This window comes from Simochromis diagramma, unplaced genomic scaffold, assembly GCF_900408965.1.
Source record: "Simochromis diagramma unplaced genomic scaffold, fSimDia1.1 OVJJ01000463.1, whole genome shotgun sequence".
NCBI classification, from domain to species: Eukaryota; Metazoa; Chordata; class Actinopteri; order Cichliformes; family Cichlidae; genus Simochromis; species Simochromis diagramma.
The window spans coordinates 6,415,662-6,428,729 of record NW_024386941.1 but is presented as its reverse complement, the minus strand read 5'-3'; the positions used below and the strand labels follow the sequence as shown (position 1 = coordinate 6,428,729).

At 37.0% G+C, this 13,068-nt stretch overlaps 2 protein-coding genes across 3 annotated transcripts; one reads left to right on the top strand and one right to left on the bottom strand.

The window, feature by feature from the left end:
• Positions 1–2,018: 2,018 nt before the first annotated feature.
• Positions 2,019–4,020, bottom strand: or95a1 (odorant receptor, family 95, subfamily A, member 1). The gene has a single exon (XM_040037585.1). The coding sequence runs from the start codon at positions 3,415–3,417 to the stop codon at positions 2,452–2,454; it is 966 nt and encodes a 321-aa protein (XP_039893519.1). The 5' UTR covers positions 3,418–4,020; the 3' UTR covers positions 2,019–2,451.
• Positions 4,021–9,531: 5,511 nt separating this feature from the next.
• Positions 9,532–11,666, top strand: LOC120737100 (diablo homolog, mitochondrial-like). Of its 2 annotated transcripts, none has more exons than XM_040037587.1 (6): positions 9,532–9,845; positions 10,041–10,155; positions 10,313–10,438; positions 10,820–10,930; positions 11,060–11,156; positions 11,306–11,666. In XM_040037587.1, exons 1-6 carry the CDS (start codon positions 9,709–9,711, stop codon positions 11,509–11,511), a joined length of 792 nt encoding a protein of 263 aa, XP_039893521.1. In that variant the 5' UTR covers positions 9,532–9,708; the 3' UTR covers positions 11,512–11,666. The 2 variants fall into 2 exon arrangements, with proteins under 2 accessions (XP_039893521.1, XP_039893520.1); XM_040037586.1 differs by having other exon boundaries at positions 9,533–9,845; positions 10,038–10,155.
• Positions 11,667–13,068: the final 1,402 nt, after the last annotated feature.

The following is a 13,068-nucleotide window of genomic DNA, read 5'->3' as shown; positions in this document are numbered from 1 at the left end:
AAAAGGTGTTTTTTTTCTCAGATTAAAAATTTGTGGAATTGCGTTTTTAAGACTAATCTACAACAAATTTGTTGGGTAACCAAGAAGAAAATTTTTATCTACTGCTGTAGACTTTCAACAGCTCTATTCTGTGTTCAGTTTTATTAATATCACGTGATAATCATCCTCAAAGAAATGCAGTAAACATCAAAGTCTGAAAAGAAACAATATCATTATATGCATTCAAATGTTCTGCATCCAAATACTGTTGCAAGCATTTCTTTATAATACTGACAACATAAGATTTTAAACATGTGATTACTAAATGTCAAACTTATCAATAATGCTTAGATTAAAAGGTCAAAGCATTATGGTTCGCAAATTTCTGATTAAAACTGCAGAAAATGTTCACAAAGTACAGCTTTTTAAAACAGAGTGCAGTTTAAGATGTTAATGATAATACTAACCAAAGTGTTGAAGAATAAAACTGAGATGATAAAGGCATTTTATCACAATTTTGTAGAATTTCCTTTCAGTATAAAGTGACATCTTTTAATAGTGCAGTTATTTTTTAACAAAAAAGTATTTTCTGAGATTCACTCTAAACTATTGTAGGTTAGAGATGTAATGGAGCTGTCAAACATTTATTAGTGCAAATATCTGACACAAACACATGATCAACATGACGAGTTTCTTATTAAGATTTTAGACACCTTTTATTGGCCTTTTTAAGGAAAAGAAGTCAAATCAATATTTAAATTACCACTGCAAATTTTTTTATTTACTGTAAATATTTACTGATAATTACAGAGCCCCTTTTATGAGCCAGATTCTTTGATCTGTGCCAAAATATGTGAAGGTAATATGAGGATTTAAAAACATATTAGTCAGACAAATAACTGGATCTGTTAGATATATTTTAAATCTATTGCCTGTTTGCACATCTGCTCTTAAAAACAGTTTAAAAACCGTGTTTGGAATCACAGCGACATCTGCAGGACAAAGGCAGTGAGCCTGAATGAGCTGTGTGAGATTGTACAAATGTGTAACAACGCACTATGTCTATACATTTGCAGTAAAGGCAAACTCACAAAGCTACACTGGTTTCAATTCATCTTAATATGTGCAACATATGCATTCAAAAGTTCTGCATCCAGATACTCCTGCAAGTATTTCTTTTTAATACTGACACCATACAATTTTAAATATTTGCTATAAAGTCCAACTAACTCACAGAGAGCCAAAAAGCATTTAGAGTTACCTTGAATGCAACTCAGTCCCTGTTAATCATAAATCCTCACTGAAAGAATGAGAGGACGTGTCCCTTCAAACGTCATTAAAGTTACGTTAAATTCACTCCCACAATTGAGTAATCTTGTCTGATGGTTCTGGCACAGATTTTTAGTCTCTGCTGGTTTATGTTTAACAGCCTTAGATCTCTAAAACATTTGGGGTCATGATTGTTTTCACAGACAGTCCGAGAGATTTAGCCAGTTCATTTTTTAAATCTTATTTACATATTAAATTACTAATGTCAAAATTATCAATAAATCCTTCGCTCAAAAGGTCATTTTCACTAATTTCAGATCGGGAACATTTTCTCCACTGCTGATCAAGACAACTTTTTAAACCAGAGTGCAGTTTAAGATGATTTCATGATAATACTAACCAAGGTGTTAAAAAATGAAACTGAGATGATAAAGACATTTTATCACAATTTTATAGAATTTCCTTCCAGTATAAAGGCACATCTTTTAGTGGTGCATTTATTTTTTTTAACAAAGTGACAAAATTGAAACAAGAATAAAAAAGTATTTTCTGAGATTCGCTCTAAACTCAAACAACTATTGTAGGTTAGAGATGTAATGGAGCTGTCAAACATTTATTAGTGCAAATATCACACTTTTAGTCAAACATGCAATCTGACACAAACACATGACCAACATGACCAGTTTCTTATTAAGATTTTAGACACCTTTTATTGGCCTTTTTAAGGAAAAGAAGTCAAATCAATATGTATGTGCTCAAATTACCACTGAATTTTTTTTTTTTTTATTTACTGTAAATATTTACCTGATAATTACAGAGCCCCTTTCATGAGTCAGATTCCCTGTTCTGTGCAAAAATATGTGAAGGTAATATGAAGCTTTAGAAACATATTAATCAGACAAATAAAGTGGATATCTTAATTTAGCATTTTTATATACATGTATATATGTTGAGCTTTAGAGGAGGAACAGTAATACAAAGAGTTTGTTTTCGCTTCAGTGTAACTTTTTCCACTTACTGTCACTTCATGATATTAGTTTGTTCCACGTGCAGTAAAAGAAGGAATCTGTTCATGGCCAGTGTGAATGAAAAAAATAATCACAGCATAAAAAATTACTGTTCATTAGTGTTCATTTGGGCAACCGACAGACAGAGATGCAGATACTCTGAACAGGTTTTCTGCAGGAGTCTAAACTGTTTTTTTCAAGAAGCAGACAAGCTGTCCTGCTGTTTGCTTCTGAAATGGGGCTTGACTGTGTCTAAGCAGCAGAGGAATGTTTTCCCAATGTAGCCCCTCAGACTGTGATCTCTGAAGCCATAGATGAGCGGGCTAAGAAAGCGTGGGATTAGGATAAAACAGAAATAATTGAAAAAGGCAATGTCTTCCACTGGCCAGTTAGTGTATAACAATGTGAGACTTTCAGTGATGGGGAGAGTGAAAGCCAACATGCACAGAAGCAGCTGAAAGCCGTGCAGCAGCACAGTGTGCTTGGCTTTATTCACAGATACTCTGTCCTGTCTCAGCTTCCTGGTTTCCAGCAGGATTCTCACATATGTGAAGAAGATGACAACAGCCACAACTGCAAAGAACATCACACTCACAGCAGTTCTGAATAATGCTTGGATTGGAGATGAGTTGATAAGTATATTTTTGCAGAGTACAGGTGTAGAGAGGACATCTACAGCAGGACGCTGTTTTCCGATGGAGTACTCAATGATGTGGAACATGCAACTTGTAAGCCACAGACAAAGATTAATGATCCAGATACGGCCTGAGCGCCAGGCGGCCGGGCGCTGCAGGGGATAGAAGATGGCAACATAACGCTCCAGGGACATTGCAGCCAGGATTAAAGGTGTGTTCTGATAAGTAACAGTGGATATGAACAGCAGAGGAACACAATAGAAAACAGGAAATTTTACCTGACCCATTACAAGTAGGAAAAGCAGCACAGAGGACAGAAGCTGCAGGGTGTCATTGATCAACATGTGGGCAAACAGGATGTAACGTGGAGTGTTTAGGAACTGCCTGTGAGATGCAAACACATGCAGCATGACAACAATGCAGGAGAGGAAGGTGCAGAAGAAAGGGATAACTGCACATACTTTGATGATAACAGACAGGCTTTTTTGGGAAGTTGCATTAAAAGGAAGTTCAGTCAGATTCTGCATTCTGCAGCTTTAAGTTGCAGCACACCTGTTAAAAAAAAAAGCACAACTTAAACTTCCATATACACAAGATAAAATAAAACATAATGCATAATATCATTTACATTTACAACAGAAATTAGCTGCCTCATGTTAATAAAATAATCAGTAAAGTCAAATCACCCTGTAATACAAACCATTTACCCATTAAAATGAGACAGTGCCTCGCTCACCTAATAACAATGACTTTGTCTGACAGAAGAGCTCAGATTTCTCTTCTTCTCAGCACACAACATGTTTTCAACAATCAAAGAGTCAAAGATGGTCTTCTCTTGTCTGATCTGTTTGGCATCGGTTATCTTATGTTTGACTCAGTGCTGATTCCCCAGAGATAAATTAATTTCATGCTATCGTCATTAAGCATCATGGTTCTCATTAACTACAGATTACTGTAGGGGAAAAGGATAAAGCACCTTTTATCACAGGATCCATGAAAGGAAGTTAAACAGACAAGTGATTCTATATTGTAAGTCAGGGGTGTCAAACTCCAGGCCTCGAGGGCCGGTGTCTTGCAGGTTTTAGATCTCACCCTGGGTCAACACACCTGAATCAAATGATTAGTTCAATACCAGGTCTCTGGAGAACTTCAGGACATGTTGAGGAGGAAATTTAGCCATTTGAATCAGCTGTGTTAGATCAAGGACACATCTAAAACCTGCAGGACACCGGCCCTCGAGTCCGACACCTGTGTTGTAAGGCATCAAAAGCAGCAGTTGATACTGTCGAATTAGACTAAATGTTATCAATTTGTATTTGCATTTTTTTTCCTTAAATTCACTTTAAGGTGATTCACTGCTCATATTGACAACAAAGATAATTAAAAATTCACAATTACTAGTGCTAAAATATTAGCATACATTAAAAAAGTAAATGTTCTTTTTTTTAAACACAAATACCCTGAATAGAAACTATATTATATTTAGTGGAGGGGTATGTGAGCCAGTGAGCTTTCCTGAGCTTTCCTGAGCAGTAAAATACAATAGCAAAAGTAAAAATGTATTAAGTAAAACCACAATAAATGTAGATCACTATCATCTGAGCTTTGCAGTATTTTTTGGTGTAGCAATGTCTTAGTAGGATGAATTTTGACCTAGTAAATTTTGCTAACAAAATTATATACAGTTAGACCTTAATCTGGGTGTGACTAATGAGGGTGTGGCTGCATTTGTTTACAGTACAAAAAAGACATAACTTCTATAGATTTTTCTAAATTGACTAAAAGGCACAGTTCTTACTCCGATTATAAAATAAATGTAGCTACCTTGACCTCACCTAGTGACCCGAAATGTGGTTTTGAAGCACTGATATATCATGCCTTCTAGCACAGATTGTATGAAAAAGATGGCGGTAGCTGCTGTGGTCCAATCCAGTGGTTTTAGATATTAGGAAGTCTCAGCATTAGCTTTTCAGTAGCTGCTATATAAAGACAGAAGAAATTATGCTGGGCTGTCAAGCCTGGCTTGCAAGCACAGGAACAAATGTCTACTAATAATGGTTAAGTAACAAACAGTATGCTGTCATCTTTATTTTTTTACTGGAAAGTTTCATTTTAGCAACATGCTTTTGGGACTAGCATTAAGATCATCAGGCCTCAGTCCTACGCTATTTCCTTTAAATGTCCTCCTGAAAAGACTAGGGATGGGTATCGTTTAGGTTTTATCCGATACTGGTGCCAAACCGGTACTTTTGAAACGGTGCAGGTGTTTAAACAGTGCTCAAACCGCTGCTTAAAGAATGGAGAACACAAACTTTGTCCAAAAACCTCTCATGTTTAGCTGTTTTTTTGTAAAAAGATAACAATGTTAGCCTTTTCTGCAGCTATAGGGCATATATGGTATCACTCTTGGCTGGAAGCAGTGCTTAAACAATGGAAAAAACACGAACTTTGTCCAAAAACCATGTTTAGCTGTTTTCCACTTTTTCTTTGGTCATTTTTGGCCAGGGTGAAGGGAGTATCTGCCATCAAACAAGAGGACAGCCGCATGTAACTACGATGGTGTTTGCTAGTTCACCTTACATGCATTAATGTAATAACGTGGTGAGCCTACTCAACGTATATTACACACGAACAACATTAAGCTACTCACGCAGAGAAGAACAGCTGCTGCTGCCATCATCATCCGTCATCATTTCTGCTACACTGGCAGGGCTAGGGGCCAGGACTCTCCACTTCGGGTTCTTGGGGATGTTGCTAACTCCGGGTCCAATAACAGGCACCACACCCGCAGTAGATGCGCTCGGTGTGAGGTCTCGCAGCAAGCTATCAAATACGGTGCATTTCTTGGCTTTTAAAAAAACGCTATGCGTCGCCAGGTGTTTCATCAGATTCAAGGTGTTACCTCCTTTGCACAGTATCAGCTTAAAGCACTTGTTGCAGGCTGCTGAGTTTGCATCTTTTGCTGTGAAGTACAGCCAGACTTTTGACCGCTTCGCCTTGGGCATTTTTAATCTGTAGCTCTGCTCTAAAAGAATGTACGTACCTGGGCCCGCCTACTATCCTCGGAAAGGTAAAATGATTGGCTAGAATCCAAAGTGTATGACATCTCAGTAAAAAAAAAAGCACCGAAATAAAGCACCAAAATGTGCGCTGCTTTTCAGTCTGGTTACTATCCGGTGCATACTGGTACCCATCCCTAGAAAAGACTGTAGGGTCAAAGAATTTAATGTATATGTTAACCTTCATAATCAAGATATATAAAATATTTAAACCAACAGCCAAGAATTAAAAAAACACCTAAATGATCATAAACCAGAACAGTAATTACCTTCCTAAGCTCAGTGTTTTTCCATCCCACAGGCTTAAAAGTTTGCTGAACTTGGCTCCATGTTGGAAGCCTCTTATGCAATGAAGGTTCATGTGTACCAAAAGCTGTACTTTGAGGGCACGGAAAAAGGCTCGAACACAGTAGAAAAGCCACAAATGCTGATACTGATGAAAATGCAGATGTAGGTCCAAAATGCACACCACTTTGTTCTTAAAATTTCCACATTTTGTAAACCATCCACTATGACAGATTGGACATTTGGTGGGCCAGTTCTGGTTATATGTTGGACATAATTGTTAGAGAAAATGCAAGAAAATGTAGTACAAGAATCTAATGCTTTAAGATGTTTTTTTTATATTTAAAAAACATTTGATAAAATGTATAGTTAGCTGCAAGTTAAAAATAATCTGCTTGATTATCAATAAAATAAAATGTTTTAGAGTTTGAACCCCTTCAGTCAGTATTTTTAACAAAGTGGAAAATGGAAAATGGTTGGTGGGCTAGATGGCACACTATTGCTCAGATTTGGTCTGGCAGCTCTAAATGCAGTATCACTGGTAAAGAATTTAGACATCTAGCTAAGATTTGGCTTTGGGTTTTTACCAGAATCTAAGTTTACTCTACCTGGTCATACTATCTTAGTTTGTAGTGGATTGTCCAAAACTGTCAATGGTTGTCAGCATCAAATATGTTGAGAAGACATGCTCAAAGCTACTTAAACAGACCATCAGACTCTTGATGAAGTCCAGGATTATGTTCAGACATGTGATTAAGTGTTCAGTAAGGTTTTAACGATGATAATTGCTGGTATCATATGAGAAGTAATGTTTTTGCCAGATAGGAGGACAAATATGTGGACCTCTGTATATCAGAACTCCAGCAGGAATGGCCTGAATGTTTTGAACACAATGCACCATTTAATTTTTGTATATCCTCCAACTGTGATTTTCAGGTCTGTACTAGTATATGCTGCTTAGATTTTTGTCCTGGTCTTGTAAAAATGGCAAACACCCTACTGGCACAAAACCTGTGGTATCTTTGACATAGTGCATTATCTTTTTGTCACAATGTTTAACATTCTTGCACAACATTACTCAAGTTGGTAATCAGAGCATAGAGCTGCAGGTGCAACAACAGTATTGTTTTTTAAAAAAAGGTGATGAAATCTATTAAGAGGTGTTTCTTCATTGAGTGTTGAATCTCCAGAGGGCCGTTAGAAGGCATGTCCCAAGTCTCCCGCTTAGTAATTAACAGACTCGCTGATTATTAACACAAAGCTCTCGAGTCCCATTGAGCAACCCGAAGTTTTCTTTTGTTTGGCAAACCAGTTGACTCTACAGAGAGCAGCTCATGGGGGCTTGTCAGCTGTTTACGTAAGTTCTGCGTCAGTAATGAGGACCCCAGAGGACTGGGCCACAGTTCTGTCCAAAACAAACTTTCTGTTTTTGAACCCAGCTCAGCAAATAACTTTCATTGCATCAGACAAAGGGCAATTGCCAGACTTTTGGCCAGTTGAGTTTTAGTGGAACATTAAATGGCACAGAGAGAGAAACGCAGAGAAGGTGAAGTACGTGTGTAATGCAGATTTGACGAAAAAATTATGCATTATTTTGCTACAGTGTTGGCCCAATTGTATGACCATCCAATGTGCTCATCATGTTGTAAAGTTTTCCTGAGATTCAACACCTAAGTATATAGTTTCTCCCGTCATTTTCCTCAAAGTAGTTTTAAACCTGTTGAAGTCAATTTATTATCTGATCATATCAGCTTATTTAATGCAGTACTTACAAAGAAAAAAAAATTAAAACCGAAGCTCTTATGACATCAGCAGTTCCTCATTTCCCAACCTCTTTCTCCACCATAAACAACTGTAGTCTCTTTTTGGATTCCAACACAAAAAGTTTATTTTGGAAAAGAAAACATTTGTAATGTTTTGTGCATCATTTTGAAAAACTACCTGCCAAAATTCATCTTGGCATATTTGATATCTTGAGATTTGCATTAGTAATTGAAACTTTCTATTTTAACATTGTTTGTTTTGAACACAGTTTAGATGACTTGTACAAAACAATGGACTCAGTGCTGCACTTATGTCATATTGTTCATACAAGATTAACTTGATCCAAAAAAGGGGGGGAAAGGCGAGAAAGTGTCTGAAAATAATGCAGCAGAAATAAACCAATTATCTGTTTCAGTTATGTTCTGTATTTTTTTCTTTGATGTTTTTGCATACTTTTCACATTCTTAGTGAACTTCAATATTGCTCTCTTCCCTATTTCAGTCCATTTGTCAACCGTTCGACTGATGTATAGGCCACACTCAGTGACATGCAGTTAGTGAAAACCCCTCTCCCTATGAGTCTGTATGGAAATCTGTATGCAAAGTGATAGATTTGCAGTACCATAAATTACACACAACATAGTGATTTTCACAGTGGTAGTTGATGAAGAAATGCTGACGTTAGGCACAGATAGTAAATGCTCTACATATGCACCACAGTCTACCCGAATTGTGACAAATCTACCTCTTCAAGAAGTATAGTGTGCCATGACCGGATGTGGTACACAAGTTACAGTCACTTCCTTTTATTTTGGAAACTTTCCCTTATGCATCTTTTGTTTTTTTCTTGCTACCTTTGTCTTGCTTTACCTGTAATTCCCTAATTATTTTCACTCAATCCTTGGCCTCTCCTGTCTCATTTCCTCACCAATGTGAGCATGCACAACAGCCCTACTTCCAATCTTTGGCTCTTGTGTTAACCTGGGGTGGTTTCATTTGAAGTTACTAGCTTCAATAAGCCTGTCTCAAAACACCTATATTACCCACAATGCAACTCCCAGTAGTTTGTTGTTCTAGGTAGTGGCTACTGACTTTCGTTGTAGTTATGCAACATTACAAAAAATGATAATGAAAAATGAAAAACAGAGTTTGGCCCTTGTGCTTTATCAATCTTCTGCTCTACCCTAACCCTAATTGTACATTATGAAATAAAAGCCCCTTTTCAGGTGTGGGAAATTGTATGAGTAAAAATAGTTGTTTTGCTTTTTTTTTTTCAAATTAAAATGTAATGAAAGTTGGTAAACTTTTTGCCATTAACTACATCTAGCCATACATATAAACCCTACACAGTGATAGAGATAGTAAAAGATAGAAAGTCCACAACCAGCACAAATGATCTCTAACCTGCACGTATCTACAGGGTTTTGCAGATAGCACCAAATACGCACATTTACAGGGACAGTCAACAGATCAATGCCTTTTGCGTAATTGAGTGGTGCTGAGTCACTATAAATACTGACAAGACATGATAGTTTTTATTCACAGAGCAGACTCAAACCTCTCTAGCAGCAAGTAAGACTTTTACTAAGAAAAGGCAACAGTGAGAAAAGTGCAAGGTTTAAACTGAACAGAAAAACCTCCAGCCAGGAACTTATTTTACAGATTAGATAAATAGACTCTGTAAGTGCAGCAGATCAAATTAATCTGCAAAATGCAAGCTGTTCGTCAGTGTTCAGTGTGTGCGAGCCGTGCCGCTACAGGACTTGTGCGGAATCAGATAGATATTTCAGTGCTGCGGATCAGCAAGAGCGTGCTGAGGAGAGGAGCAGCCTGCATTCGCTTCCTCGGGTAAGTTAAGAATAAATATTCAACAAAATGCTTTGCAAAGTTAAAGCCGGACTTTGATCTTTGGTACTAATTGATATTTACCACAAGTTGGTCCAAATCAGATCATAGGACAATAACTCACAGCATTTCAAACTGAAATATCATTAATTTGTCTGCTGGTCCTACTCCTAACGTTCTGCACTGTTTCTACAGCAGCTCTGAGAGCAGGATACCTGGAAACCAGAAGTTTGGGGAACTGATAAAGCCTTCACACATGAGCATAGCATCTTTAAGCGTTGCCCGTGGGTTTTGCACTGTCCCTTTTACACAGGTGGGTGAGTCTCCAAAAATATCATAGAAGTATGAATTAGTACAGTCACCTACAACTAGCACTAATGTTGACTCTTCAGGAAAATTTCTTCTTCTTATAGATAATATACATATGGAGAAATTAAAGAAAAGACTAAAAAACACTGATTTGTTTGCAGCAAGTGGAAAACCTCTCACATGACTCTCTGATCAGAAGAGCTGCCTCAGTGATTACAGACAGCTCATGTACTTTCCTCTCCCAGACCACCTTGGCTTACGTTGATGCCCTTGCAGACTATTCAAAGGTAGGTTTTTACAGTTTGTAAGACATGGTTTGTAAAATTTCATATCCCAAAAAATTTAAAAAAAAGCTTCTTTTAAATTCAACACAAACATGAGAGGACAAAAACATCTGGACACATCTATTCAGTAATATACTGCAGCAGTTTTCAGCCTAATGGTGACAATAAACTTTGGAATTTAATTTACTTGGACCAATTTACAAAAACTGAGAGACAATGGATGAAATTTGCAAAAATTCTAAAATAAAGTCTTGTATGTCTGATTTGAACTTACACAAGTAGCCCGAAATGCTTTTCAGTGTCCTACAAACTCTTCTGAGTTTGTAATTCAAATGTTGCTGTGTACTGTAACTGACTGCTTTTGCTCCCTCTGTTTACTCACAGGCTGTGCACTCACGCATTGCTTTTCAAAGACAATATTTGGCCTCACTGGGAAAAATTACCCCAGCAGAGGAGGATTCACTCCAGCAAGCGATCAATGGCTGGCGTGCAGAGGTTAGTGTGTGTTGTCCTCTTTGTTCTTAAAACAAATGTTTAATGTACTTTTGTGTTGAGTTTATATTTTGGAAATTAGCTTTTACACCACAAAATTATTGAGTTTGTCACTTCTCTCTGTCTTAACAGGCTAGTGAAAGACTAGTCGAATGCAAACGTTATGAATCAGCTTGGATCAATGCCATCAGCCTGTGTAAAATGGCAGCTGAGGCAGCGTGCACTTCAGGTGAGAAGAATCTTTTCCTGAATTATGGATGAATGAAGTCATTAAAATCAAATTTGAAACATGTGCTGTTACTTTATAAAGTTCTGGGAATAGTTGCATACACCTATATTTTTACTTAGAAATCTGACAAAATGAATCTGTGTTTCCAGGAGCTCACCAGGCATCCATCTCGATGAGAACAAACATCCAGGTGGCCCAGTTGCAGGTGGAAGAAGCACAGAAACTTTCTGCAGAGGCAGATAAGAAGCTGGCTGAGACAAAAGTAGAAGAGATCCAGAGGATGGCAGAATATGCTGCCTTCCTTGAGGATAGTGATGGGCTTGAGGTGCATGAGGCTTATCTACGAGAGGACTAACACAGACATATGGGAAAACAGGAAAACAATGTGCAAGTGCTATTGATTTCAAAGTAATATGAGCTCAACTTTGAAAACTTTTTTTCTACTCTTTTTGCTGTAATAGCTTTCCTACTGTGAGATATTTACATGTTTACTTTCACAGAAGAACAAAGCAAAAAAGGCTAATTTTGAAAATAAAATTAACAATAAACCACTTGCATATATTTTTATTTAAGACTATTTATTAGGGTTAGTAAATGTAGGAAAACGATGGAATCACTAATATTTTGTTCCAGTGATTGTTATCCATCAGTGGATTACAATATATGTTTTGCTGTAACAAAGATTTTTTTTTAAATAAAATGACTGTGTCCTCCATTGTTTTTAAAGATTTAATTTCAATTCAATTTTATTTATAGAGTGCCTAATCACAACAACATCAAGGCTCTTTATATTGTAAGGTAGGCCCTACAACAGAACATACAGACAAAAACCCAACAATCATATACCCTATTATCCCCTATTATAACTATCACGACAGTGGGACGAAATACTCCCTTTGTGGAAGGGAGCCAGAGATTAATAGTAATTAATGATTCAATGCCGAGAGTTCTATTAACAAATGGTGAATGAGAAAGGTGACTGAAAAGGACTACTCAATGCATCATGGGAATCCCCCAGTAGCCTATGCCTATTGCAGCATAACTAAGGGTGGATGGGGATCACCTGATCCAGCCCAAACTATATGCTTTAGAAAAAAGAAAGGTTTTGAGCCTAATCTTAAAAGTAGAGATAGTGTGTGTCTCCTGAATTCAAACTGGAAGCTGGTTCCACATAAAAGGGGCCTAAAACTGAAGGTTCTGCCTCCAATTTTACTTTTAAATACTCCAGGAACAACAAGTAAAGTGTTCTAATGTAGTCATATAGTATTATAAATATGATCAGAACAGAATTGGTTATTCTCTGAACAGAATATAAATGTACTGACATAGTATAAATACCAAATACAATATTTAAAAACAGTTTGCCGAAATGTACATAATAATTTAATATTGACTATTTAATATTAATCTTTCTCTTCTTTGGCCTGGTAGGCTGTTGAGAGACTAGGTGAATAAAGTGTATTATGTTACAAATTAGCCTAAACCAATGTTGTCTGCAGTTTTGGTTGTAGCATGCAACAAAGTTATACTGATTTTGATGATACTGCTAACAGAACTTCAGCTCTTTGCAAACATCTGCAAGACGGCATGCTAACGCAAAGCTAGCCAAGAACCCCAAGTGATAAGATAAGATAAGACTTCATTGATCTTATGGCGGGAAAATTTATGCTTTACCTCAGCTCAGGTACAGAAGAAAAATACAAAAATACAAATAAATACAAACAAATACAAAATAAGTAAGATAATATTATAAACAGTAGTATACAGCAGTATGTGATTATGGATATAGGGTTCTGGAAATATGCAAGAGGTAAATGATATTAAAGCTGAGTGTATGGACACCACTGCCCAGCAGCCAGAGCCTGATTGCTAACAGGTAACAAAGGCAGTAATGAGCAGTCAGGCTTGCAAT

Bases quoted from the DNA above. Each gene is read 5' to 3' on its own strand.
- LOC120737100 (XM_040037586.1), top strand. From the start codon at position 9,709: ATGCAAGCTGTTCGTCAGTGTTCAGTGTGTGCGAGCCGTGCCGCTACA. The intron at 10,156-10,312 runs GTGGGTGAGTCT...ATTTGTTTGCAG, and splicing joins GCACTGTCCCTTTTACACAG to CAAGTGGAAAACCTCTCACA. The intron at 10,439-10,819 runs GTAGGTTTTTAC...GTTTACTCACAG, and splicing joins CCCTTGCAGACTATTCAAAG to GCTGTGCACTCACGCATTGC.
- or95a1 (XM_040037585.1), bottom strand. From the start codon at position 3,417: ATGCAGAATCTGACTGAACTTCCTTTTAATGCAACTTCCCAAAAAAGC.